The sequence below is a fragment of the Schistocerca cancellata genome, chromosome 2 (genome assembly GCF_023864275.1).
Source record: "Schistocerca cancellata isolate TAMUIC-IGC-003103 chromosome 2, iqSchCanc2.1, whole genome shotgun sequence".
Classification (NCBI taxonomy): Eukaryota; Metazoa; Arthropoda; class Insecta; order Orthoptera; family Acrididae; genus Schistocerca; species Schistocerca cancellata.
The window spans coordinates 844,777,845-844,803,464 of NC_064627.1; the positions used below are offsets into that span (position 1 = coordinate 844,777,845).

The window sequence follows — 25,620 nt, forward strand, 5'->3', positions numbered from 1 at the left end:
GCGGAAATGACCTCTAGATGTCATGAATCGCGAGAATAGAAGGGAGTGGAGAATATTGTGTTGTCAGGAAAGAAACAGCAACAGCAGCACTGGTCGGTCTATAGAGCCCAGTGACTTCTTACGTGGACTAGTCATTGAATGACACTTGGGTAACATATCTATCAAGGACAATCCAAAACTTCTAAAGCTGCCCAAGTGATCTGTTTGTGATGTTATTATTGTGAAAGGCAATCTGAAGAAACTACTCCTACTGAAAGAAGACCACTCAGACATCGTGTACTGACCGATGAGTACCATCGAGCGTCACGTAAGGCAGTTGTAAAATATCGCAGGAGACCAGCAGCAGGAATCGCTGTTGAGTTCCAGATTGCTACCGACAGTCCAGCTAGAATAATGACCGTGCATAGTGGGGGGGAGGGGGTAGGGGGGGAGGAGGAAGGGTGAGGTGGGTGTGGACCCGTCTAGAATTCTGTGTCCATGGTTTCTGCGAATAGTTTAAGGCAACGCCACGGTACACCATCTGAATGAGCACAGCTGATGTCCTTCCCCATCCTCGCCAATCCATGTTTGTGTTCCTCCCCTAGTCTCCTATAACTTACTCCCACATCTGCATGTCTACTTCCCAGCCACTTTATGATGTGAGGCGGAGGGTTCTCTCTGTACCAATGAGTATTATTTCCATGCATTCTGTGGTATCACATGACGCTTGGGAGGTTCTATTTTTCGCGCTTTCAAGCTTACTAGATGAACCTGTCACGACATGCACTGCTCCTCTTTGGATGTACTCTCTTAACTCCATCAATCCTAGAAAATAAGAGGGATGGAATCAGCAGCGATGATCAAGTTTCGGTCGAATGAGTGTTGCGTAAGGTACCTCCTTCGCATGTGGAATATAATTCCTAGGGTTATTCCAGTCTGCCTGTATCGGTCTCTCATAGAAATTTGATGGATATGAATGCTTCCAGAGGTAGTTCATCAATCGTGTAAAGCAACGCGTGTTTCGTTGTATTTATGGGTAATATGTTATAGTTACTTGTGTTGTGGATCGAGTGCTAATCTCTGAACCAAACATCGACCCCTTTTATATCTTTCTGAATTTCACTTCAGTTTTCTAGAGGTGCAACTCCTCTGTGTGCAATATCATCAACCGCAAACAGCATTATCCAATAGGTTATCTGCATGTAGAGTGAACAATAATGGTTCTATAACACCCCCTGAGGGTACGCCCGAAGTTTCTTTCACATCTGAAAATTGCTTTCCGTTAAGAATGACATGCTGTGTTGTATTTTCTTGGACCTCCTCAATCGAGTTACAAAACCAGTCTGATGTTCTGTACACTCTTATTCGACGAGACGTCAAGCCCTAATCTCCCTTTCTATTTGTGATAGGTGGCTTTGGGTGATTACGTAACTCTTCAATATTTGTAAGCTCTTGTGACTATTGCCTACTTCTGAGAACTCACGTCGCGGTCTCGTGGTCTGTCCAGGAATTGGCAGCCATCTGTCTCTCGCTACAGATATTCGCCTTGCACCTTGCGGGCTGCAGGTTTCATAATGCTTGCACTTAACTGACTGTTGCCATGCAGACGTGACGATGCTGGTGGTGTTTGAGTCTAAACAGAACGTGTCTACAGGAGCTGCCCAGGTGTCGGCATCCGGGTCCGTCAACCAGAGCCTGCAGAACGTCTGCCTCACGCCAGGATGTGTCCGTTCAGGTTAGTATTCGTGTTCTCTTTCCTTACTGCCTGCAGTTGTAAACTTAGTAGTACTGTGTGCCCAGGGATGAGAGTAAACACATCTTACAACCACTGCACCTGGTCACATCTCATGACAGAACTGATGCTGTCAGTACTGGGGAGGGGGGACATGTGAACAAGTCTCGACTTGTCTTGAGGAAGTAAACATGCATTTGTCCATTAGACAGAGTATGAAATGCTTGAGGATTGCTTCAGCTACTCTTTTTAATATGCTTGAGCAGATGACAGCAAGTCTAATCACTAGCGCCCTTTCACCGCTCCATCTCCCCCCTCGCTGCACAATGTGTGACGCCAGGGGGAATGTGCTTACATGTATATGTAGTTAGCAAACTCGCAGCCGAACCATGGAAGGTGGCGCAATGGTTAGCACACTGGACTCGCATTCGGGAGGACGACGGTACAATCCTGCTTCCGGCCATCCTGATTGAGGTTTTCCGTGATTTCCTTAAATCGCTCCAGCCAAATGCCGTTATGGTTTCTTTGAAAGGCCGACTTCTTTCCCCGTCCGTCCCTAATCCGAGGAGACAGATGACCTCGCTGTTTGGTCTCTTCCCTCAAACAACACCAACACGCCCCCCCCCTCCTCCCACCCCAGCCGAGTCGAGACTTATACCACATTTAGGAGACGTAATGAAGTGATACATGTGTATGTATTCTTAGTCAGGGGTTCTCATTCAAAGCGATCCTTTATGACACAAAAAACGGTAAGCGTTTTGTTCTGCAAAATAAAGTTTGTACCCCAGTATGAGGCCACTACAATCTTTCTCTGACTCTGAAAAGCCGTTTACAGTGTGTAGTTGAATGTATAGTAACTCTAGTTTCTTATATATGTGAATATGTATTGAAATCAGCTGCTAAAACTACTGTTAAGTGCGCTGTTTCACCCAAATGTCACGCAGCTTCCACTGGATGTTGGCGTAAGTGAGTCGATCATTACTAAGTGTATCTTAACCTATAACATAGATCAGTAGTAGCAATAAGCGACCCACGTGTGCTTTGTACAACTATAGAAGACATCGATACATTTTTTAGTAAAAAATGCGGACAATTTTTGGTTTCTTTAAAGTGTGGTATAAAAATTGAACTATTCCCGTCGACAAGTCTATCTTAAACTTTAAGTGAAATCAGTAGTCAGGGTAAAAGAGCCATGTGTGCTTTGTACTGACACAGGAGAAATCATTTGGTATTTTGATGAATAATACAGACAATTTTAAGTGATTGAGTGGAAAGTTCTCGGTAAGTTTGCCATTTCAGATTCGGATAAAATCGCTCATTTACTGCTTATGTTAATGTTCATGTTACATCCCCCTTTCAGTATACTGTCCATTCCGTTAAACTGCACTTCGAAGTCCTTTCCTGTTTCTGACAAAACTACAATGACATCGAAAAACTTAAAACTTTTATTTGATACTCTTGAACTAAAATTCCTACTCCAATTTGTTTCTTGCTTTCATTTACATGTTGCTCAGGGTACAGGTTGAATAACATCAGGGATAGGCTAGAACTCTGTCTCACTCCTTTCTCTAACCCTTCGTCCGTTTCATGTCTTGAACTGCTATTTGGTTTCTGCACTAGCTGTAAATAACTTTGCGCTCCCTCATGCCTTCGGAAGTTTAAAAAGTGTATTCCACTCAAAATTTTCAAAATATTTCTCCATAGCTGCAAATGTTATAAACATAGGTTAGTTATTTCTTAAACTACCTTCAATAAATCGTACGGTCAATATTTCCTCGCGTGTTCCAACATTTCTCTTTAACTGATCTTCCCTGATGTAGCCTTCTAGCAATTTTTCAGTTCTTCTCTAAATAATTCGTATTAATATGTTACAACCATGACTTATTAAGCCGGCCGGTGTGGCCGTGCGGTTCCAGGCGCTTCAGTCTGGAACCGCGTGACCGCTACGGTCGCAGGTTCGAATCCAGCCTCGGGCATGGATGTGTGTGATGTCCTTACGTTGGTTAGGTTTAATTAGTTCTAAGTTCTAGGTGACTGATGACCTCAGAAGTTAAGTCGCATAGTGCTCAGAGCCATTTGAACCATTTGAACCATGACTTATTAAACTGGCAGTTTGGTAATACTCACTCTTGTCAGCACCTGCTCTCTTTGGAATTGAAATTATTACATTCTTCTCAAAGTGTGAGAGTATTTCACCTGTCTCATATATCTTGTGCGCAAGACGGAATACTTTTGTGATGACTGCTCTCCCAAGTATATTAGGTCAGAATCCGCCTGCTTAGCTGAGTGATAAAGTGCATGCATACTATGCAGCGGGCCCGGGTCCGATTCCTTGTCGGGTTGGAGATTTTTCCCTCTCTTGTACTGGGTGTTGTGTTGTCCTCATCATCATTTCGTCCTCATCATCGTTTCATCCTCATCACCGACTCGCAGGTCGCCCACTGTGTCGTCCACTGAAATAAGACTGCCACTCGGCGGCCGCACTTTGTCGTATGGGGCCTCCCGACCAACAATGCCACACTCTCATTTCATTAGTAGTTCAGAAGGAATTTTGTGTACTCCATGGTTCTTGTTCGGCTTAGATCTTTCAGTGTTCTATCAAATTCTTCTCTCCCCATCTCATCTAGATCCAATTCTTTTCTCGTTTCAATAACGTTGCCTTCAAGTTCTTTCCCCTTGAATAGTCCCTCTGTATATTCGTTCCACCTTTCAACTTTCCTTTCTCTGATTAGTACTTGTTTTACATCTGAGCTCTCGATAAACATAAGGCTACTTCTCTTTCCTTCAAGTCCACATTCATTTCCCTGCAGACGGTATTCATCTTTTCCCTACTTATTAATGCTTCTATAGATTAGCATTTGTCCTCCAGGCAATCCTGTTTAGACATTTTGCTCTTCCTGTTAACCTCATTGTTTAGACACTTGCTTCAATTGCTGCGTTTTTTACGAAACCAATACCTTCTGTGGTATCTAACGATTTCTATTAATTCTTAACTTTTTAGCTATTTGATTGAAACCAACCCATTTGTCATTACTGTAAACCTTTCCTCTTTTACAGTCAATGATTTCTTTGAAACTCTCAGAAACGTCTGGTTTCTTCGAATTATCCAGATCCCATCTATTTAATTTCCTACCTTTTTGTAAATAAATCAGTTTTAATCTATTGTTCATGTCCCATAAATGTCCGCCCCGGTAGCTGAATCGACAGAGTGACGGACTGCCGTCCTAAGGGGCCCGGGTTCGATTCCCGGCTGGATCGGGAATTTTCTCCGTTGAGGGACTGGGTGTTGTGTTGTCTTCATCATCATTTCATCCCCATCCGGCTCGCAGGTCTCCGAATGTGGCGTCGAATGTAATAAGACCTGCACCAAGGCGGCCGGACCTGCCTCGTCAGGGGCCTCCCGGCCAATGACGCCAAACGCTCATTTCCATTTTTTCCATAGCCAATAAATTATAGTCAGAGACCACATCTTTCCCTGCAAATATCTTGTGAGGCAGCGGCCTATTTCAGGATTTTCTCCTCAAATTTGCGTGCAAGAGACTTTTGCTCTATTTATTTTCCGATTATATTTTTGATTGTCGACTCCTCACTTGTTTTGCACGCAGATTACGTGAGTGTTTAGGGCGTAGTTTGTAGCAAAGTAAGTAACAAATGTTTCTGTACCTACTGTAGCGTTAATTCTTGTAGTACGTTTGATGCATCTGGTCTAGATAATGGGAACTTCTCTTTGCTGTGGACAGAAACCTGTGGAACGCTCTTGAGTGGCTGCCTGTCACTAAAAGTGCAGGTTTCACGTTAGCTGACCACACTAGCAACGGGAGAAGCATGTCATGGATTATCTTGCAGGTACCTAGAACAATGGCCAGTGGAACGGTCGACTGGCGTCCTATGTGGCAGAAGGGAAGCCAGCGGTGGAGAGGGCGACAAGTCTGCGTACTTGAAAACTGTTGGTGGCGTTCTCAGTTGTCCGCTGGCCGTAATTCCCCAGTGTTCTGGTCTCCAGCGCCGTTTCCAGAAGCAAAATATAAGGTTGCACATCGGTCTATGAAATTTCCCATCTCTTTCCTTTCTGTGGGAACAATCTGTGTAGCTTTACAAAGTCTCTAGAATTTCGGAAATACAAGTCTGGCCGTGGGAACAGGGCGACACATTGTTCTAGTTTCTATGAACCGCAATATCATTGGCTGATATATCTTTTAGATGGTCGAATCTAATGAACGACTTCCAGAAGGCTCATTGGAGGAGCAATTGGGCACTTCCTGTGATTGGCTAGAAAAGTTGTGTTGGGCGCTTTACCGAGGACTGAAACAAGGATATCAAAATTGAAAGAGCCATTCTCGTTACGAGTCTCAGTCTGAGTGTGATTCTGATTCTCCCGTCCGTTCTGTTTCTAATTCCACGCTCGTACACGTTTCTCTTGACTTCGGCCTTGTGCCAAGATTTCCAAGTTCTACTTCGAACTTACTGGCATCCGCGATCGGTAATCGTGCAGATGATGAGATCCGCCATTCGCGACCACACAGCATCGGCCCAGGCCAGCAACAGATAGCAACCACTGCAGCATTGTGCACGGTGCCTCCTCTGGCGCCATCTCAACCGCAGTCACAGTAAGGCAATATCTACAGTAGACATTTCGACTTAGTGATCGCGATGTAATGAACGGAGAGGAGATCATTCCCGTTTTCCATGTTCAGTTTCCATATACTGACCTTTGCGCCTCATGCTCGAGAATGTATGTTTTCTGCAACCTAAGTCCAGATTCAAAAGCGATCTTTCTCTGTACAGCCACTCACGTTTACTTTCGGTATTGAGTTAATTCATTGGAGTTCACCCACCTGGTGATGAAGCTTTCTGTTTCGTCCTCTATTTGTTGATCTTTTGTGTGCTCTGTTCATATTCATACTCTTCCCTTTTGTGTAGTCAAAAAGTTTTACAATCACAGCTGCAAAAGTATTTCGTGTACCATATGTGTCTGTACTGTTGTCCAGCATCAAACTGGTGACGAACCCAATAACCATTCTTTTTTCTGGTCATTGATTTATTTTATTCATGTAAAATTCACCCTCAAGTTGTTTGTAATATGAAATGGTTCAAATGGCTCTGGGCACTATGGGACTTAACATCTGTGGTCATCAGTCCCTAGAACTTAGAACTACTTAAACCTAACTAACCTAAGGACATCACACACATCCATGCCCGAGGCAGGATTCGAACCTGCGACCGTAGCAGTCGCGCGGTTCCGGACTAAGAGCCTAGAACCGCCAGACCACCGCGGCCGGCGTTTGTAATATCGACGTTAATGTGTTGAGAGTAAATTGCATAGTGTTCTTATAGATATTACGTCCATCAGATGAAATGCTATCATTCAGCAACAATTGAAGTAAATAATTGCACTGAAATGCCCTGGTCCTCCAACCAAAAGCAATAGGCGAGGTCCCTGACGAGGTCAGGATCTTATCAGATTACGTGTCCATTGTGCGGAGCGGTTGATTTTTCAAGTAGCCTGTTAACTTCACGGGATTAATTTATCATTTTACTTGATCTGGAGCGTTTTAGTTAGCGTCACTCTCAATTGCACACTCTCGGAGTACATGACTTGCAACTGGTAGTCTTCACAGCACACCTGGCTTCTGGCAGTCATACAGTTTAAAATTTATTTCCGAATTCTTTGTCTTAACATTATATAATCAGCCTGAAACCTTCCAAGCTCACCGGGTCTCTTCAATGTAGACAGCCTTCATTCATTATTCTTAAATCAGTTGTTAGTGATGATTATATTATTCTCTGCAAAAAATACTACCAGGTGCCTTATTCTTTCATTCCTTCCCCCTCGTCCATATCCTCCTACTACTTTTCCTTCTGTTCCTCCTTCTACTACCGAATCCCAGTGACCCATCACAATACAGATCACCCGTATATTACTTCAGTTTATTCATTATCTGCAGAGTTCTATAACATATAAAACTGTACGACTCTGCTGGGTGTGTGTATTTTGCTACAATAATGTGTTCACTACCTGTTCTTAGTACCCTACTCAACACATCTAATTTCTTATTCATTGTTACTCTTGCTCCTGAATTACTTGCGTTTGATTTTGTATTTGTAACCCTGCACTCACCTGAGCAGAAGTCCTGTTCATCCTGGCAGTGAACTTCACTACTCCTTACTATGCTTAGCTTCAAACTATTTGTTTCTGTATTTAGATTTCCTAACATAACTGGCTGATTAAGAGATACAACATTCCACAATCTCTTTCACAAAATGTTAATTTTGTTTTCCCTGATGACACTATCTTCCTGAGTAGTTCCCACCTGGAGATCCATGTGGGGACTATTTTACGTCCGGAATATTTTTCACAGGATGATATCATGATTTAACTATACAATACAACGGCATGTCCTTGGGAGAAGTGACAGCTGTCGTTTCCCATGCTTTCAGCCATTCACACTACTAGCACAGAAAGACCATACTGTCTAATGTTAAAAGGCCTGTTGGTCTTTTATAGAACAGTCTAATACAGACAATTTAGATGTGGAAGTACTATTACAGTACTTAATTTGAGAGTCCACATTCACGTTTTATGTGCCTCATAACCCGAAATTTACATCATTGATGTTAATGTCTTTACAGATTTTGATAAGTACGACAGACATTTTAAAAGTGGTTATAAGACTCTGGCTCTTAATTTGAGGGTCTCTTACTCCTTGCACCAAGCGGTGTACTAAGATTGACCTTAACACGCTCGAAAGTGTGTCTTAAACTGTTAGTTAGATCATTAGCGTCAATAAGTGAGCCACATGTATTTTAATAAATACTACCGAAAATTTAAGTGTGTATGAACGTAATTTGAGAGTCCATTGCAGCTTAAATCAAGTGGAATATAAATACTGAACTCTACTCGTTACTAAGTGAGAAGTTCGCAGAATGAGGTGTGATACGCTCTTATTGGCTGTTTCGCTGTAATGGCATGTAAAATATTGGACTGTGGGTGGCTATTTCGTTTTTACTGCTTATATAATACTGGCTTGTGATTAGAGGAGGGTGTGCGATAGATAGAGGAGGGTAGAGAGAGGGTAGGGAGAGGGGAAAGGAGTATAGAACAGTAGGGAGGCGAGAAAGGGATTATGATCTTATACATTTAGCATCAGTCCAACAGTTCATCGTCGTTGACTATATAAGGTTTTGCAAGGTCAATGACCACATTCAAGGACAAACTGTATTCCTAATTGCCATTGTATTCCTACTTGTGGGCATATGTGTCTGTGTATAGGTGTGTGTGTGTGTGTGTGTGTGTGTGTGTGTGTGTGTGAAAGAGGCAGGAAAGCAGAACTGTACTGTTAATTTAGACATAGTGTGAGATGCTCCAAAACTGTTTTGATGTGTGCAAAAGAAATGCCCAAAGGTGCAAGCACATTTCGACTGATGATCTTTTCATGAGCAGTACCAGTAGTGAATTAAGGTCTTATTATTAAGACATTACCTGAACTACGGTCAGCTGTACAGTGCATAACATGCTTAAAATATTTCATTAATTATTGAATTGTTCTAAAATTGTTCTAAAATATACATATCATACCTTTCCACTCAGGAAAGTGGCCCTCTAAAACTTACTGCTGTCCCACTCAGTAAATCTGTGTAAAGTGATGCAAGGTCAGCAAGTGATTAACAGTGTAATGTCTCCCTGGGTAGCGTCCGAGGTGCTCAGCAAACTGGACCCATCAGTCGAACCCTGTGACGACTTCTACAAGTATGCGTGTGGCAACTACCTGCGCACCACTAACATCCCGGATGACAAGTCAGTGGTGAGCACCTTCTTGGATCTGAGAGAAGAGCTCCAGGAGAAGCTGCGCAACGCCATAGAAGAGGAGGAGACCCAAGCAGTGGTCCCCAGGAGCTTACAGCTGGCACGCAACCTCCACACCGCTTGCACAAACAAGAGTGAGTCTCATTCCAGCAAGAATTATCCGCTGCCAGAGACCAAGTGCTGTATTTTGATACCATTTCACTTGCTACTCAGGTGCAAGAGTTAGTTTCCATCTTTGAAGTGACTGAGCACTATTTTACTTTCTCACCTCTTACACGCCCTTTTTGATCCGACTACCACCCTACATTCCACTGTGTCTCAAATCCTCCACCAACACCCACACATGCACAATCACACCCTGTCCCGCTACTGAAGCCCTTAAAATAAGACCCGACAGATTTCCCGTTATATTAGCTCTCCACCTACGTATCACTTCCAATTTCATACTCATGACCTGATGATCCAATTCTATCCACTTGTCTGCTTGGAGCTGGTCCTGAAGCCTCTGATTTGTGCTTTCCAGCCACCTTACCGAAGGGACATTACCACCATCCAACAGAACATATATGCCATAACTACTAGAGAGAGGCAAAAAGTGAAGACAGTTTTGTAAAGGGAACTGTCTAATTCAAAAAACAACTTTGTAACATCACTTGTCTCCGTAATCTCTCAACTTCTATGCACTTGGTGGATCTCTTGATAGGCTTGCTAATTCCATCTTAAGTAAAGTTTTGGGCTTTGTGCTCATCCACTCTTGAACCACCTCTGGAATCTCATCAACTGTCGAAAACATGAAGATTGACGAAAAAGGTGAAAATCACTTAGAGCTCAGTCAGGATCTTACAATGTTCCAGCAGCTCAAAATTTTGAATGGACTGGATTACTTTCCCAGTCATATGAGGGCGCGTATTCTCCTCAAGCAAAATCACACGTTTTGAGAACTTCTCTCTCCCTTCTGCATTTTGATTTTGGGATTCAGATCGCGCCGTAGCTCACAGTAACTTTCACTGTTCACTGTTTACTTTTAGGAGTGCAATGAGTCATCAGTGGATCTTTCACATCTCAAAGCACTGTTGTCTTCAAATTTCCTGTAGAAACTAGGTTTCTAAATTGGTCTGCACTCGTCAAAGGTGGATGCCTATGCACAGTTGCTTTCTCTGTGTTCCGTAGTGATGGACACTGTCTCACCAACGGTTACTACGCCACTGAACAAGTCTCCCTCTTCAAAACAACATGAAAACGATTTCAACCTTCTTGTTTCTGTTTGTCTGTCAGTTGATATAGTACGCAAAAGATACAGACTTGACGACAGTTTCGCAATTTGACGACTGTTGTAAGAGTTGAATTGCTGTTTCATCGACTGTGGCGCTAGGACTATGAATAATCATGCGCACAGCTACCCCAATGGTACTGTTCATTTGCAAAACTCATCGCCTACCCGAACGCTCTTCATCACAAACATCTAACTGCAAACCCACTGTTATCTACTCATAATTTTTCGTTCGTTAATTGTGGGACAGCTATCACCATACTGTAGCTGCATACTGAGAGTAGATTTTTTAACTTCGGTTCCTTTGGAGTACAGGAAAGAACCTACTCCCCTCATTTCTTCCATGGTGCACACGGACAACGGGGCACTTGTAATAGAATGCTGTGAAATGACTGCCATTACTAACTGCAGTATTCACTAGTCAGAATGGCTAAAGCACAAGAGCAAGAGTGGAAATATCGTGCGATTTTTGAGTCTGTGCTCAAGAAGTGTGGAAAGGAAGAGAAAATGCATTTACATATTGACTTGCCATTGCAGTTTTGTCATCAGATCAGCTGTTTTATAGAATACAGTCTATTTATTTTTTCTCCTTTCAAAGCTTGGTTTAATTAGTTAAAATTTTAATAAACTGTACAGCCAAGGAGCTTTAATATTCTTCGGCCAGTCTGCTTCCTTCGTGGGAACGAAATAAGAGTAAAAAAAAAAAACCGTGCCTCACTTTCCTACCACCAATAATCTCAACAGCTTCTGGTGCTATCGAGAAGACGATGAGAACAGGGGACGTGTATGTAGGATGCTTTTCTTAAAATGTTCCTTTACACTTCTCCCCTACCAAAACAACCAATATTGAGGTTTATGTCTTCGTTACAGCGAAGGCTGCTTTCTTGAGGTGTCAGAAGAGATTCCGTGTGTAATAGGACACAGACGAATTTCGAAAAAGGACTGAGGGAACACATCTAACGAAAATTAAAATGAAATACAGCAATGCGTAAGGAATCATCAGAAGGTGTCCTTTTAAGGGCGCGACTGCGATTCTGTTATATAAACACCACCTTGTAGGCATGGGATCAGTGTGGCATTAGTGTCTTTACGAGATGTCCAGTAAATGTGGACCCGCGAACTATGGCGACATTATTACCAAATGCGCCCACACAAGTCCAATGTGCTATAATTCTCTTCTTGGCTGTCGAAGGAAAAATATCGGTAGGCATTCATAGGAGAACGAAGACGGTGTATGCGGCACCATGTCTTTCGAAAACTACCATTCTGGAATGGTGCGCCACGTTCCACACTGGTCTCGATTCGACAGAGCACGCTGGTCGATCAGCCTCATGCAACTCAAGCGAGAGGCACTCGAGCGCCTGCTTCGTAGTTCTGATCTCTCGGCATGCGATTAACACTCCTTCGGTCCTGTAAATAAGGCCCTGGAGGGTCGAAGATACCTGCTGGACGAGGATGTGTAGCAGGCAGTTATGGGCTACTTCACTGAGCTTTACGTTCAACCTGGGACGTCGATGGGATGATTGCCTCATTGCTTGCGGCGATTTTGCCTGATTGGCATGCCGATGTTAGACTGTATGGCCTTCGAACGGAATCATTTTGATCGCTCCTTATATTACACTACTGGCCATAAAAATTGCTACACCACGAAGATGACGCGCTACAGACGCGAAATTCAGCCGACAGGAAGAAGATGCTGTGATATGCAAATGACTAGCTTTTCACAGCATCCACGCAAGGTTGGCACCGGTGGCGACACCTACAACGTGCTGACATGAGGAAAGTTTCCAACCGATTTCTCATACACAAACAGCAGTTGACCGGCGTTGCCTGGTGAAACCTTATTGTGATGCCTCGTGTAAGGCGGAGAAATGCGTACCATCACGTTTCCGTCTTTGATAAAGGTCGGATTGTAGCCTATCGCGATTGCGGTTTATCGTATCGCGACTTTGCTGCTTGCGTTGGTAGAGATCCAATGACTGTTAGCAGAATATGGAATCAATGGGTTCAGGAGGGTAATACGGAACGCCGGACTGGATCCCAACGCTGTCGTATCACTAGCAGTCGAGATGACAGCCATCTTATCCGCATGGCAGTAACGGATCGTGCAACCACGTCTCGATCCGTGAGTCAACAGACGAGGAGGTTTGCAAGACAACAACCATCTGCACGAACAGTTCGACGACGTTTGCAGCAGCACGGACTATCAGCTCGCTGACCATGGCTGCGGTTACCCTTGACGCTGCATCACAGACAGGAGCGCATGCGATGGTGTACTCAACGACGAACTTGGGTGCACGAATGGCAAAATGTCATTTTTTCGGTTGAATCTAGGTTCTGTTTACAGTATTATGATGTTCGTATCCGTGTTTGGCGACATCGCGGTGACCGCTCGTTGGAAGCGTGTATTCGTAATCGCCATACTGGCGTATCACCAGGCGTGATGGAATGTGGTGCCATTGGTTACACGTCTCGGTCACCTCTTGTTTGCATTGACGGCACTTTGAACCGTGGACGTTACATTTCAGATGTGTTACGACCCGTGGCTCTACCCTTCATTCGAGCCCTGCGAAACTCTACATTTGAGCAGGATAATGCATGACCGAATGTTGCAGGTCCTGTACGGGCCTTTCTGGATTCACAAAATGTTCGACTGGTGCCCTGGCCAGCACATTCTCCAGATCTCTCACCAATTGAAAACTTCTGGTCAATGGTGACCGAGCAACTAGCTCGTCACAATACGCCAGTCACTACTGTTGAAGAACTGTGGTGTGTTGAAGCTGAATGGGCAGATGGACCTGTACACGCCATCCAAGCTCTGTTTGAGTCAATGCCCAGGAGTATCAACGTAGTTATTACGGCCAGAGGTGGTTGTTCTGGGTACTGATTGCTCAGGATCTATGCATCCAAATTGCATGAAAATGTAATCACATGTCAGTTCTAGTATAATATATGTGTCCAATGAATACCCGTTTATCATTTGCATTTCTTCTTGATGTAGCAATTTTAATGGCCAGTAGTGTGAGTACGGAACGTAATATGCATGCAGAAGCTAACTGAGCAATAACGAGGCTTAAGAGAGTGGAAGCCTTCCACTTCTAGTTTTATTTAAACCTGAAGTGTGACTGACATGCATCTGATCCTAGCCATTTGTAAATAGAGGTAACCTGACTGAAAATATTTGTTTCGAATTGACATGGACTTTCGCTAAGCATAGGGGCATAAAAATTTGGGGTTAATAAGTATTAACCAAGGAAAAACTGAAATTAGAGTACTCGCTGTAGAACTCGTACATTTACTGTGTATATAAAGAAATTGCACCTTACAGTTACAATTTGTGGAATGCAAATATTTCAGCTAACTGTTCGCTATATCTCATAGTAATCTGAAAAATCCTGAGCTACTGTGGTCGCAGAAATCATCTTGACATCTCCGCCTCTGTTTACATGTGTCTCCAAGTTGAACAGCAACACACAAGCCGAAAATTTTACACACCTCAAAAAAAGTTTTGCATCACCTCGTTTCCTAGAGTTCCGGAACCTGAACAGAAAATTATAGTAGAGATCAACATAAACATCATTTCCGCCCTTTTTACTGCTCATGAAACCCACACATTGCATGTTGTACCACAATACAGCGAGACCTTCAAAGGTTTTGTTCTAGATTTCTGTACACACCGGTACCCTTAATACCCAGTAGCATGTCCTCTTGCACTGATACATACCTGTATTCGTCGTGGCATACTATTCACAAGGCACTGTTGGTCCAGATTGTCCTACTCCTCAACGACGATTCGGCGTAGATCCCTCAGAGTGGTTGGTGGGTCACATCGGGCATATACAGCCCTTTTCCATCTATCCCAGCCCTGTTCGATAGGGTTCTTGTCTGGAGAACATGCTGGCCCCTCTACTTGAGCGATGCCGTTATCCTGAAGGAAGTCATTCTCAAGATGTGCACGATGGGGGCATGTTGTTGCGGCCCATCTGTATCGCGCTGCATGGTGTCGTGGTTGCAAAGATGGACCTGGCCACGGACGTCGGGAGTGAAGTTGCGCATCATGCAGCCTATTGCGCACTGTTTGAATCGTAGCTCGACGTCCTGTGGTTGCACGAAAAGCATTAATCAACTTGGTGGCGTTGCTGTCAGGGTTCCTCGGAGCCATAATCCGTAGGGAGCGGTCATCCACTGCAGTAGTAGCCCCTGGGCGGCCTGAGCGAAGCGTGTGATGGACAGTTCCTGTCTCTCTGTATCTCCTCCGTGTCGGAACAACATCACTTTGTTTCACTCCGAGACGCCTGGACACTTCCCTTGTTGAGATCCCTTCCTGGCACAAAGTAACAATGCGGACGCGATCGAACCGCGGTATTGACCGTCTAGGCATGGTTGAAATACAGACAACACGAGCCTTGTACCTCCTTCCTGGTGAAATGAATGGAACTGATCGGCTGTCGAATCCCCTCAGTCTAATAGGCGCTGCTCATACATGGTTGTTTACATTTTTGGGCGGGTTTATTGACATCTCTGAACAGTCAAACGGACTGTGTGAGCGATACAATATCCACAGTCAGCGTCTATCAGTTCTGGGAACTGGGATGATTGCAAAACTTTTTTTGGTGTGTATATTTAATAGATCTGCAATAACCACGTAAGTAGGTTACATCAAATCAGATTGAAATATAAATACGTTTCAAAAATGTGGTTCTTGAGTGAACACATATGGGTGTATGGGTCAATGCTAAATGTACGTTACACTGTTAACTTACACTATAACTGTTTTCTTACCGATTTTTGTTTTATGTAATTAATATTCCTAATTATTTATCTGATAGTTCCGTGGAGTTGAATTTTTTACGCGGTCGTGTAGTTTCGAATAGGGCCCAAAGTCTTCAGAATTTATTTTAAAAGAAAAATGCGATACACCTATCGCTAGCCATTAGCGTCCAAAAGTATAAGATATTGTATAACGTGGGATACTTCTCTACACACATAAGTTTCATTCTGTTCTTGTGTTCACGATAATAACTCACAGTTTGATTATTCAAAAGAATTATTTCAAAGAATTTTAAAAGATCCATTGAGCTCGTGGTCGCTTTTCTACATGACTGCAAATATTTGATCATCTATGTGTAAGGGGCCCACATATTTGTTAGTGACAGTTTGGTAGACAAGGTGTAAGCTTGATCATCAGGCCGAAAAAATTCCATTTATTCTGAAACGTCATATAATGACTAATATTTGAGTGCAAGGAAGATATTTCATGAGCAAATACATTCAACGAACTATGCTCCCTTATATTATCACTAGATACAACAGAAAAAATAAAGTCGCTTCACTACAGTACTAATGCCTGAATCGTTGTTTTTCAAATGTAAGGGCAATAAGATAAGTCACTTGAAACCTTGGATTACTGATAAAAATTGGATATTGGTCCCTGCATGTTTTAAACAAGTTGAAAGTGGAAACAAATACCTAACGTTTTCCACGTTAAACACACGTAAAATGTATAAAATGTATCACGGACAGAACCTAATTCTCCATGATCTGCAAAACCACATAATGTATTACCACATAAATACAGTGTATATGTGCAGAACCCGTAAAACTCGCACCACTATTCAAAAAGAAGTGGGATGAAAACGCCATTTCACTATTACAAGGCAAAACGTCTATAGTACGAGGCAGACTGGCACGTCCAGTCACCACATCAGCAGTAAGAAGAGAATGCCTTCGTGCGCAGACCACGAGGCCTCGTGAATCAAATTCTGCCGCCTGGTTTTCTCATCGACCAACTCCAGTCCAAGCTTGCAAGGCAGACCTTGCAGTTTCCACTCGGCGATGTGCTACAGTAGCACACAGACGGGAATGAGCAGCTCTTCCAGGCAGATAAGTGATTATTTGGCATGAATGATGTATTTCGCCGCAACAGACGATATTCAGAATGCGTGTTTAAGTAGGCACAGATTTGTGTGTTGGTCACATAAACACCCATACGGTCGCTTTGTTACTGGTGGTGAAGGGTCTTCTATCATACAGCCACAGACTCGTTATACTGTACCTACAATCCACGCAGCGGCATCCAGTAAACTAACTTGACTGGCATTGACGACCTACCTCAGTTCAGAAGAAGGATCGAGTCTTTTACAAGGATTTATTTACCTTCCTGAGTGCTTTGAAAATTTATTGCGCACCCACAGTCTCTATTACTAGGCATATCTATTGTAGATATTAAGTCAGTCATGTGTGAGTGTCATGTGGAAAACCACCTGTAGATACCATGGGAGACATTCTTGGGAACCATTTGGAACTCCTCTTCTATATATACTGCTGGATATGGAAAAAAGAACACATTGACACCGGTGTGTCAGACCCACCATACTTGCTCCGGACACTGCGAGAGGGCTGTACAAGCAATGATCACACGCACGGCACAGCGGACACACCAGGAACCGCGGTGTTGGCCGTCGAATGGCGCTAGCTGCGCAGCATTTGTGCACCGCCGCCCTCAGTGTCAGCCAGTTTGCCGTGGCATACGGAGCTCCATCGCAGTCTTTAACACTGGTAGCATGCCGCGACAGCGTGGACGTGAACCGTATGTGCAGTTGACGGACTTTGAGCGAGGGCGTATAGTGGGCATGCGGGAGGCCGGGTGGACGTACCGCCGAATTGCTCAACACGTGGGGCGTGAGGTCTCCACAGTACATCGATGTTGTCGCCAGTGGTCGGCGGAAGGTGCACGTGCCCGTCGACCTGGGACCGGACCGCAGCGACGCACGGATGCACGCCAAGACCGTAGGATCGTACGCAGTGCCGTAGGGGACCGCACCGCCACTTCCCAGCAAATTAGGGACACTGTTGCTCCTGGGGTATCGGCGAGGACCATTCGCAACCGTCTCCATGAAGCTGGGCTACGGTCCCGCACACCGTTAGGCCGTCTTCCGCTCACGCCCCAACATCGTGCAGCCCGCCTCCAGTGGTGTCGCGACAGGCGTGAATGGAGGGACGAATGGAGACGTGTCGTCTTCAGCGATGAGAGTCGCTTCTGCCTTGGTGCCAATGATGGTCGTATGCGTGTTTGGCGCCGTGCAGGTGAGCGCCACAATCAGGACTGCATACGACCGAGGCACACAGGGCCAACACCCGGCATCATGGTGTGGGGAGCGATCTCCTACACTGGCCGTACACCACTGGTGATCGTCGAGGGGACACTGAGTAGTGCACGGTACATCCAAACCGTCATCGAACCCATCGTTCTACCATTCCTAGACCGGCAAGGGAACTTGCTGTTCCAACAGGACAATGCACGTCCGCATGTATCCCGTGCCACCCAACGTGCTCTAGAAGGTGTAAGTCAACTACCCTGGCCAGCAAGATCTCCGGATCTGTCCCCCATTGAGCATGTTTGGGACTGGATGAAGCGTCGTCTCACGCGGTCTGCACGTCCAGCACGAACGCTGGTCCAACTGAGGCGCCAGGTGGAAATGGCATGGCAAGCCGTTCCACAGGACTACATCCAGCATCTGTACGATCGTCTCCATGGGAGAATAGCAGCCTGCATTGCTGCGAAAGGTGGATATACACTGTACTAGTGCCGACATTGTGCATGCTCTGTTGCCTGTGTCTATGTGCCTGTGGTTCTGTCAGTGTGATCATGTGATGTATCTGACCCCAGGAATGTGTCAATAAAGTTTCCCCTTCCTGGGACAATGAATTCACGGTGTTCTTATTTCAATTTCCAGGAGTGTACATTGCAACATGAGATTCCGAACACTTCCATTAGATACCAGAGCAGCCATCCTTGATGTTACATTGAACGCCTCCTTTATGTAGTATAAGAGCTGTCCTTTGGAGACTACTTGGAACACCATCTATAGGTACTATGACAGCCTTCCTAAAGCTAATGTAGATCACCACCCCCAGACATCAGGAGAGCAAGCGATGGAACCCACTCTCTGGGACGTGGAGCACGAGGGAGAGAGTTCGTTTTTGATGCCTGGTATGGGTACCATGGTAGCTTTTCTTGAAGATCACTTGGAACAGCTCCTCTAGGTATGAGGATGGACCACTTTAAGACCCTCTTTAAACATCTTTACACACTGTGGTATCTGTCATAGTGGGACCAGTTGGAATACCTCCTCAATACACCTTAGCAGCTGTCAATGAGGGAACAAACTGGGACACCTCCACTAGATGTCTTGGCAAATATCTACGGCGAAACCATCTTAACACCTTCATTCCATGGGAATTTACTGTATATAGTGCCATAGAGTAAGAACAGAATGGCCTCTTGCATGGAAACTGACCATTTCCTAACAAAGACAGTGATTTTACTGTGTACTACATTCTCTATGATCAGCGTACCACAGTTTGAGTCCAGTATTTCAACGTCTCCTTGTTCACATGAAGTTTTCCAGTAAATGGTCTCTAGTTAATCCTGAGATGTGCGATATGGAGTACGAGATGGTCGCTGGAAAGTACATTACAGGTCCAATTATTTGACGATACCCTGCGGGTGCCATCAGAACGGATCGAGTCCCGCGGCCTGGAGCCACTCCAGAGGGTACTGAAGGACGAGCTAGGCGGCTGGCCTGCTGTAGAGGGCGACTCTTGGGACGAGACGAGCTTTGATTGGCTGCACAGCATCTACCGCTTCCGCAGAGCCGGCTTCAGCATCGATTACTTCATTAGGTTCCAAGTGAAACCTGATGTGCGCAACTCCACGCAACAATACATGCATGTAAGTACCCCAAACACTGCAGTCCAATGTATTTGTGTCTAGAGATGATAAAGTATCGTCAGAATGTCTGAGAATTCGATTAAACCTGCCTAGTAGATGATAAACTGTATTTCACATAGGGGTCGAACTAAATGTGTACTTCTGAAAGTTCTATTCATGTGAGCCATATGAGCAAGGATTGTCGACTGTGTATGTATGTGTGTGTGTCCCACTGTGTTGCCCTGTCAGCTCAGTCTCACACTCCCCCCCTCCCCCTTACTCTTTGACTCTTTTTCTCTCTTTTCATCTCACTATCCTCCTTTCTCTTAATCTCGCTCTCTTTCCTTAATTTCCTCACTCTGTGTTTGATCCACACTTCGTCACTTTCCTTCTGTCACTCTCTATCTCTCTCGTTCTGTTCTCACCAAGCAAGGTGACGCAGTGGTTAGCACACTGGATTGCATTCGAGAGGACGATGGTTCAATCCCTGTCCAGCTATACAGGTTTAGATTTTCCATGATTTTCCCAAATCACTCCAAGCCAATGCTGGGATGGTTCCTTTGATGGGGCTGCTGATTTCCTCCCCATGCTTGACGCAATCTGAGATTGTGCTCTGTCTCTAATGATCTCTATGTCGACGGGACTTTTAACCTCATCTTCCTTCCTCCCTTCCTGTTTTTCGTTCTCTATCTCTCTCTCTGTCTCTCTTAATCTGTCTCGTTGTGTCTGTTCCTTCCTTTCGCTCTGTTTTTTTTTTTCTATGGCTCTTCCTATGCTACTTCCTTTCAGTATTCATCCCTTCATCCCTGTAGCATTTGTTCTTTCTCTCCCTGTCGATTTATTCTCTTCTCTTACCCTCACTGCCTGTCCTTTTTTTCTCTCTCTCTGTCTCTCTCCCCTCTCTCTCCCTTTCTCTCTCTCGGTTTCTTTCACCTGCACCCTCATTTTTCCTATGAATCCCAATCAGTGTGTTTGTCTCTTCCTTGTCATCTCTCTCTCTTTCTCTCTCTCTGTTTCTTTCATCTACCACTTCCTGTCAGCGTGTTCCATTATCATCTCTCTCTCTCTCTCTGTTTTTGTTTCTGTCAGCTTCTCTTGTCTCGTCCTTTATATCACTCTTACGTTAATGATATTCCATCTGTACCCTCTCTCTGCCTCACTGTCTCTTACTTAATCCTCCTCTCCCTCCCCCCCCTCTCTCTCTCTCTATCTCTCGCTCTCTCTCTCTCTCTCTCTCTCTCTCACTCTCTCACTAGGTCTTCCTTTATTTAATTACCTCTTTCTCCATGCCACCTCCTCTCTCCAGCTGTCCGTCTCCCTTCCTCTAACTGTAATACGTGGTAACCCTTTCCCTTGTGTCTCTGCAGCTGGACCAGGCATCGCTGGGTCTGAGCCGCGAGTTCCTGGTGAAGGGTCTCTCGGACAAGCGGGTGGACGCCTACTACCAGTACCAGGTCGACCTGGCAGTTCTGCTGGGCGCCGAGAGGAGACGCGCTGAGCGCGAGCTCAGGCAGTCCCTCGAGTTTGAGATAGCTCTGGCCAACGTGAGTATATGGCACATTAGGTGGTTAAGGGTATAGTTTGATTCACAGTCATGCCAACCTCAAACAGGTCTGAATAATTCCTAAATCAGAAACAACTTTGAAGTTTGCATTAAAATCAAGGTTGCAGTATCGTAAGTTAGAAAATCATGACAACATAATAAGTTGAGTCTTTACATTGGAACCATGGATCCACTCGTTTTTCAGGAACACAGACACCGAATATGAACGCTGATGATGTGTCGTCTGACCAATGTCCATGTGCTAAATACTGTGTTCCAGAGAGGTATGTGAAACTTTGAGTCCTGTTGCAGGTATTAATTCGAAGAGGGAACTGTAAATATACATTACTTCAAGTCACTCACTGTGATTCTCTGAGGAAAACGACGGGCGGTGGCAGTAAGAGACACGAGACTGGAGAGCACGCCACACGGCAGCAGGCGGTGCAGGCGGTGACCTCGTGTAAACACAGTCAAACGATGGTCACTGTGGTCTGGCGGTAGTGACTTGAGTACTAATCAAAACCGGGTCCTCGGTTTCAGCGCAGTCACTGCTTCAATTATGAGTTATAGTCATCGACAATGCTGGCTGAATATTTATGGCGTAAGGAGTCACCGCAGTTCTGCCAACGGCCTTGTCAGAGAGGAGAGAGGAACAGCGAAAGGTGTGAGGCACACTGTGGCCCTCTATGTGGGAAACTGTACCCGAAAGCGAAAGAATCACCAATTTCCAATAACATAAAGATGCAGAAGGTAACGGCAGCCACTACATCATAAACAAACACTGTGTACTCTTATGGCGTCGGTCTGTAAATGAAAAAGTGTAGTAATGATCTTTCAAATGTCGAAGGTTCTAGATTAGCTACGCATTCGTCTGTCAGAGAGGACTGCAAGGGGGTGTAGCTATTAGAAAAAGATGGAATAACTAGAAAAAGGGCAACATTCTACGATTCGAGGCATGGAATGTGGTAGGCAACGTAATCTTAAAATTGCAAAGATTCAATCAAGAAACAGTGGGTGCAAGTATAGTAAAATCAAAAGACAAGGATTTCTGATCGAACAGACATATAGAGTGATATTAACAGCAGCAGATGACGGTTTATCGAAAGTAGGATTTCTTTAAAATAGGAAAGAAGAGCAGAGAGTGACTTACTTAGAACGGTTCAATAATAGGATTATCCTAAAACGAAGCGAAGGCAAATAGAAACCAGCAACTGTTGAGAAGGAGTACATATCGACATCAAGAAAAGAAGAGATCACAATAGGGCTCTCAACAGATGCCAACATGAGTAACTTAGAGGTAGATATCCTCGGAGTATTGAAGCACATTAAATCACTTAATAAAAGCAAGATTTCCGATCTAGATTATGTACCAATTAGGCTCCTTTCAGAGAATGCTAATTCCCCTAGTTTTCCCTTTATATGACATAGAAATCCTCTACCTCATTTTTGCAGCTATGAGGTAGTGTACCAAGTCTTAACTTCCTCCCTGAAACGTGCGTACATTTTCTGTGTCATTGGCCGATCGCTTGGATAGCAATATATCGTCAATTTTCTTTGTCTCATTCGTTCCTGGAATTTTCCAGATCATTTTGTGAGTAATTTTTACTTCAGAACCAAGTGATTACTGCTTTAAGACGATTGGAAGCTGCGAACTTGGCAAATCTCATATCATTAGTGTTCATTTAATCAAGCAAGCTTTCCTTGCCAAAATGGGCGTAGAAAGTTTATTCTACCCTGATCCATAATTCAACACTTCTTCAGCTACGCAGTTTATTGCTCCTGGCAGCAGGGAGGCATGTACCAAATTTAACAGTCCTTGTTACATCCTTACTCTTCAACTCATTTTGTCTTTGGGAGGACAGTTCGGCTCTTTCTCATAAGTTATTCCCAGCAATATTACTTCCAAGGCAGGGACGCTGGCACTCGGCTCAACCTCTTGTCGTTCAGATTACCATTTCTCCCGCTCTCCTCTGCCTTGATCACCCCTCTCACTGGGTTTAGGTACCCAATCTTCCAGAATGTAGACAGGTTGTGCAACAGAAGAAATAAGCAAGACTAAAATGTCACCAGCGAAATACAAGAGTTAACCAGGCTGTGCATATTGAAAAGAGGGTACAAAAGGCGAGGGTATGCAGAAGAAAGAAAAGAAAAGCCTTAAAAAGAAAGATAGAAGACGTGAAAGACCATTATAATAATTATGATAGTGTAAAGTTTTATGAGAAGTTAAAAGAAGGAACACAACGATACAGATTAAAACAATAGGGTGCAAGGATGAAGATGGAAACGTGCTGACAGAAAAGGAGAAAGTAATGAACATATGGTGAATATATTTCAAAGAAATGCTGGAGGATGACTGCAAGAGTTATACCGTACAGTAGAATCGAAAACAGAAGAGCCTACTCTTGCAGAAGCACAGATGGTGGTGAATTGTGAAAAAAAAATCACAGATCTCCAGGAAATGACGGAATAATTGCCGAACCGCTAAAGGGACGAAGCATTACTTTACGCCAACGATACATAAACTTTTCTCTTTAATCGGCAACCAAGAGAGAATTCCAGAAGACTGGACTATAGGTGTAATCCAGTCCATATATAGCAAACGTGACAAGATATTTTGCTCTAACAGCATAGGGATCCCTCTGTTGAATGTGACACATAAGGTTTTATCCAAAATCCTATATAATAGACAAGCTGCATATGTAGGAGATATATTGGTTGATTATCAATGTTGCTACAGGGCCAGTGGACCAACTGTGGACCAGATATGCGTACAGAGACAAATAGAGGAAAAAATGGGTGATTGAGTGTGTGTGGATATAGGCTGAAAGATTCAACCCGTTGACCAAATATTCGTACGACGTCAAATACAGGATAAACATTTGAATATAATGTAGTAATCAACAGTATCTACGTGGAATTCAACCAGTTCTTCGGAGTATAAATAGGGAAGACATGTTAGAAGATATACACTACTGGCCATTAAAATTGCTACACCATGAAGGTGACGTGCTACAGACGCGAAATTTAACCGACAGGAAGAAGATGCTGTGATATACAAATGATTAGCTTTTCAGAGCATTCACACAAGGTTGGCGCCGGTGGCGACACCTACAACGTGCTTACACGAGGAAAGTTTCCAACCGATTTCTCATACACAAACAGCAGTTGACCGGCGTTGCCTGATGAAAAGTTGTTGTGATGCTTCGTGTAAGGAGGAGAAATGCTACCAAAACGTATCCGACTTTGGTAAAGGTCGGATTGTAGCCTATCGCGATTGCTCTTTATCGTATCGCGTCATTGCTGCTCGCGTTGGTCGAAATCCAATGAATGTTAGCAGAAATGGAATCGGTGGGTTCAGGAGGGTAAAACGGAACGCCGTGCTGGGTCCCAACAGCCTCTTATCACTAGCAGTCGAGATGACAGGATTCTCATCCGCATGGTTGTAACCGATCGTGCAGTCACGTCTCGATCCCTGAGTCAACAGATGGGGGCCCGCATCTCGTGGTCGTGCGGTAGCGTTCTCGCTTCCCACGCCCGGGTTCCCGGGTTCGATTCCCGGCGGGGTCAGGGATTTTCTCTGCCTCGTGATGGCTGGGTGTTGTGTGATGTCCTTAGGTTAGTTAGGTTTAAGTAGTTCTAAGTTCTAGGGGACTGATGACCATAGATGTTAAGTCCCATAGTGCTCAGAGCCATTTGAACCATTCAACAGATGGGGAGGTTTGCAAGACAACAACCATCTGCACGAACAGTTCGACGACGTTTGCAACAGCGTGGACTATCAGCTCGGAGACCATGGCTGCGGTTACCCTTGACGCTGCATCACAGACAGGAGCGCCTGCGATGGTGTACTCAACGACGAACCTGGGTGCACGAATGGCAAAATGTCATTTTTTTTTCGGATGAATCCAGGTTCTGTTTACAGTATCATGATGGTCGTATCCGTGTTTGGCGACATCGCGGTGACCGCTCACTGGAATCGTGTATTCGTCATCGCCATACTGGCGTATCACCCGGCGTGATGATATGGGGTGCCATTGGTTACACGTCTCGGTCACCTCTTGTTCGCATTGACGGCACTTTGAACAGTGGACGTTACATGTGTTACGACCTGTGGATCCACCCTTCATTCGATCCCTGCGAAACCCTACATTTCAGCAGGATAATTCACGAACGCATTCTGCAGGTCCTGTATGGGCCTTTCTGGATTTAGAAAATCTTCCACTGCTGCCCTGGCCAGCACATTCTCCAGATCTCTAACCAATTGAAATGTCTGGTAATTGGTGGTCGAGCAACTGGCTCGTCACAATACCCCAGTAACTACTCTTGATGAACTGTGGTATCGTGTTGAAGCTGCATGGGCAGCTGTACTTGTACACGCCATCCAAGCTCTGTTTGACTCAATGCCCAGGCGTATCAAGGCCGTTATTACGGCCAAAGGTGGTTGTTCTGGGTACTGATTTCTCAGGATCTATGCAACCAAATTGCGTGAACATGTGATCACATGTCAGTTCTAGTATAATATATTTGTCCAATGAATACCAGTTTATCATATGCATTTTATCTTGGTGAAGCAATTTTA

At 44.5% G+C, this 25,620-nt stretch overlaps 1 protein-coding gene across 1 annotated transcript in view; it reads left to right on the forward strand.

Annotated features, from left to right (window-relative positions):
- LOC126162760 (neprilysin-2-like) overlaps positions 1–25,620 on the forward strand; it is a 219,531-nt gene that overhangs the window by 72,469 nt on the left and 121,442 nt on the right. Inside the window, exons 3-6 of the mRNA XM_049919448.1 lie at positions 1,634–1,714; positions 9,401–9,649; positions 19,305–19,519; positions 20,866–21,042. Coding sequence (XP_049775405.1) covers positions 1,634–1,714; positions 9,401–9,649; positions 19,305–19,519; positions 20,866–21,042 — 722 coding nt within the window. The remainder of the gene's footprint in view (positions 1–1,633; positions 1,715–9,400; positions 9,650–19,304; positions 19,520–20,865; positions 21,043–25,620) is intronic.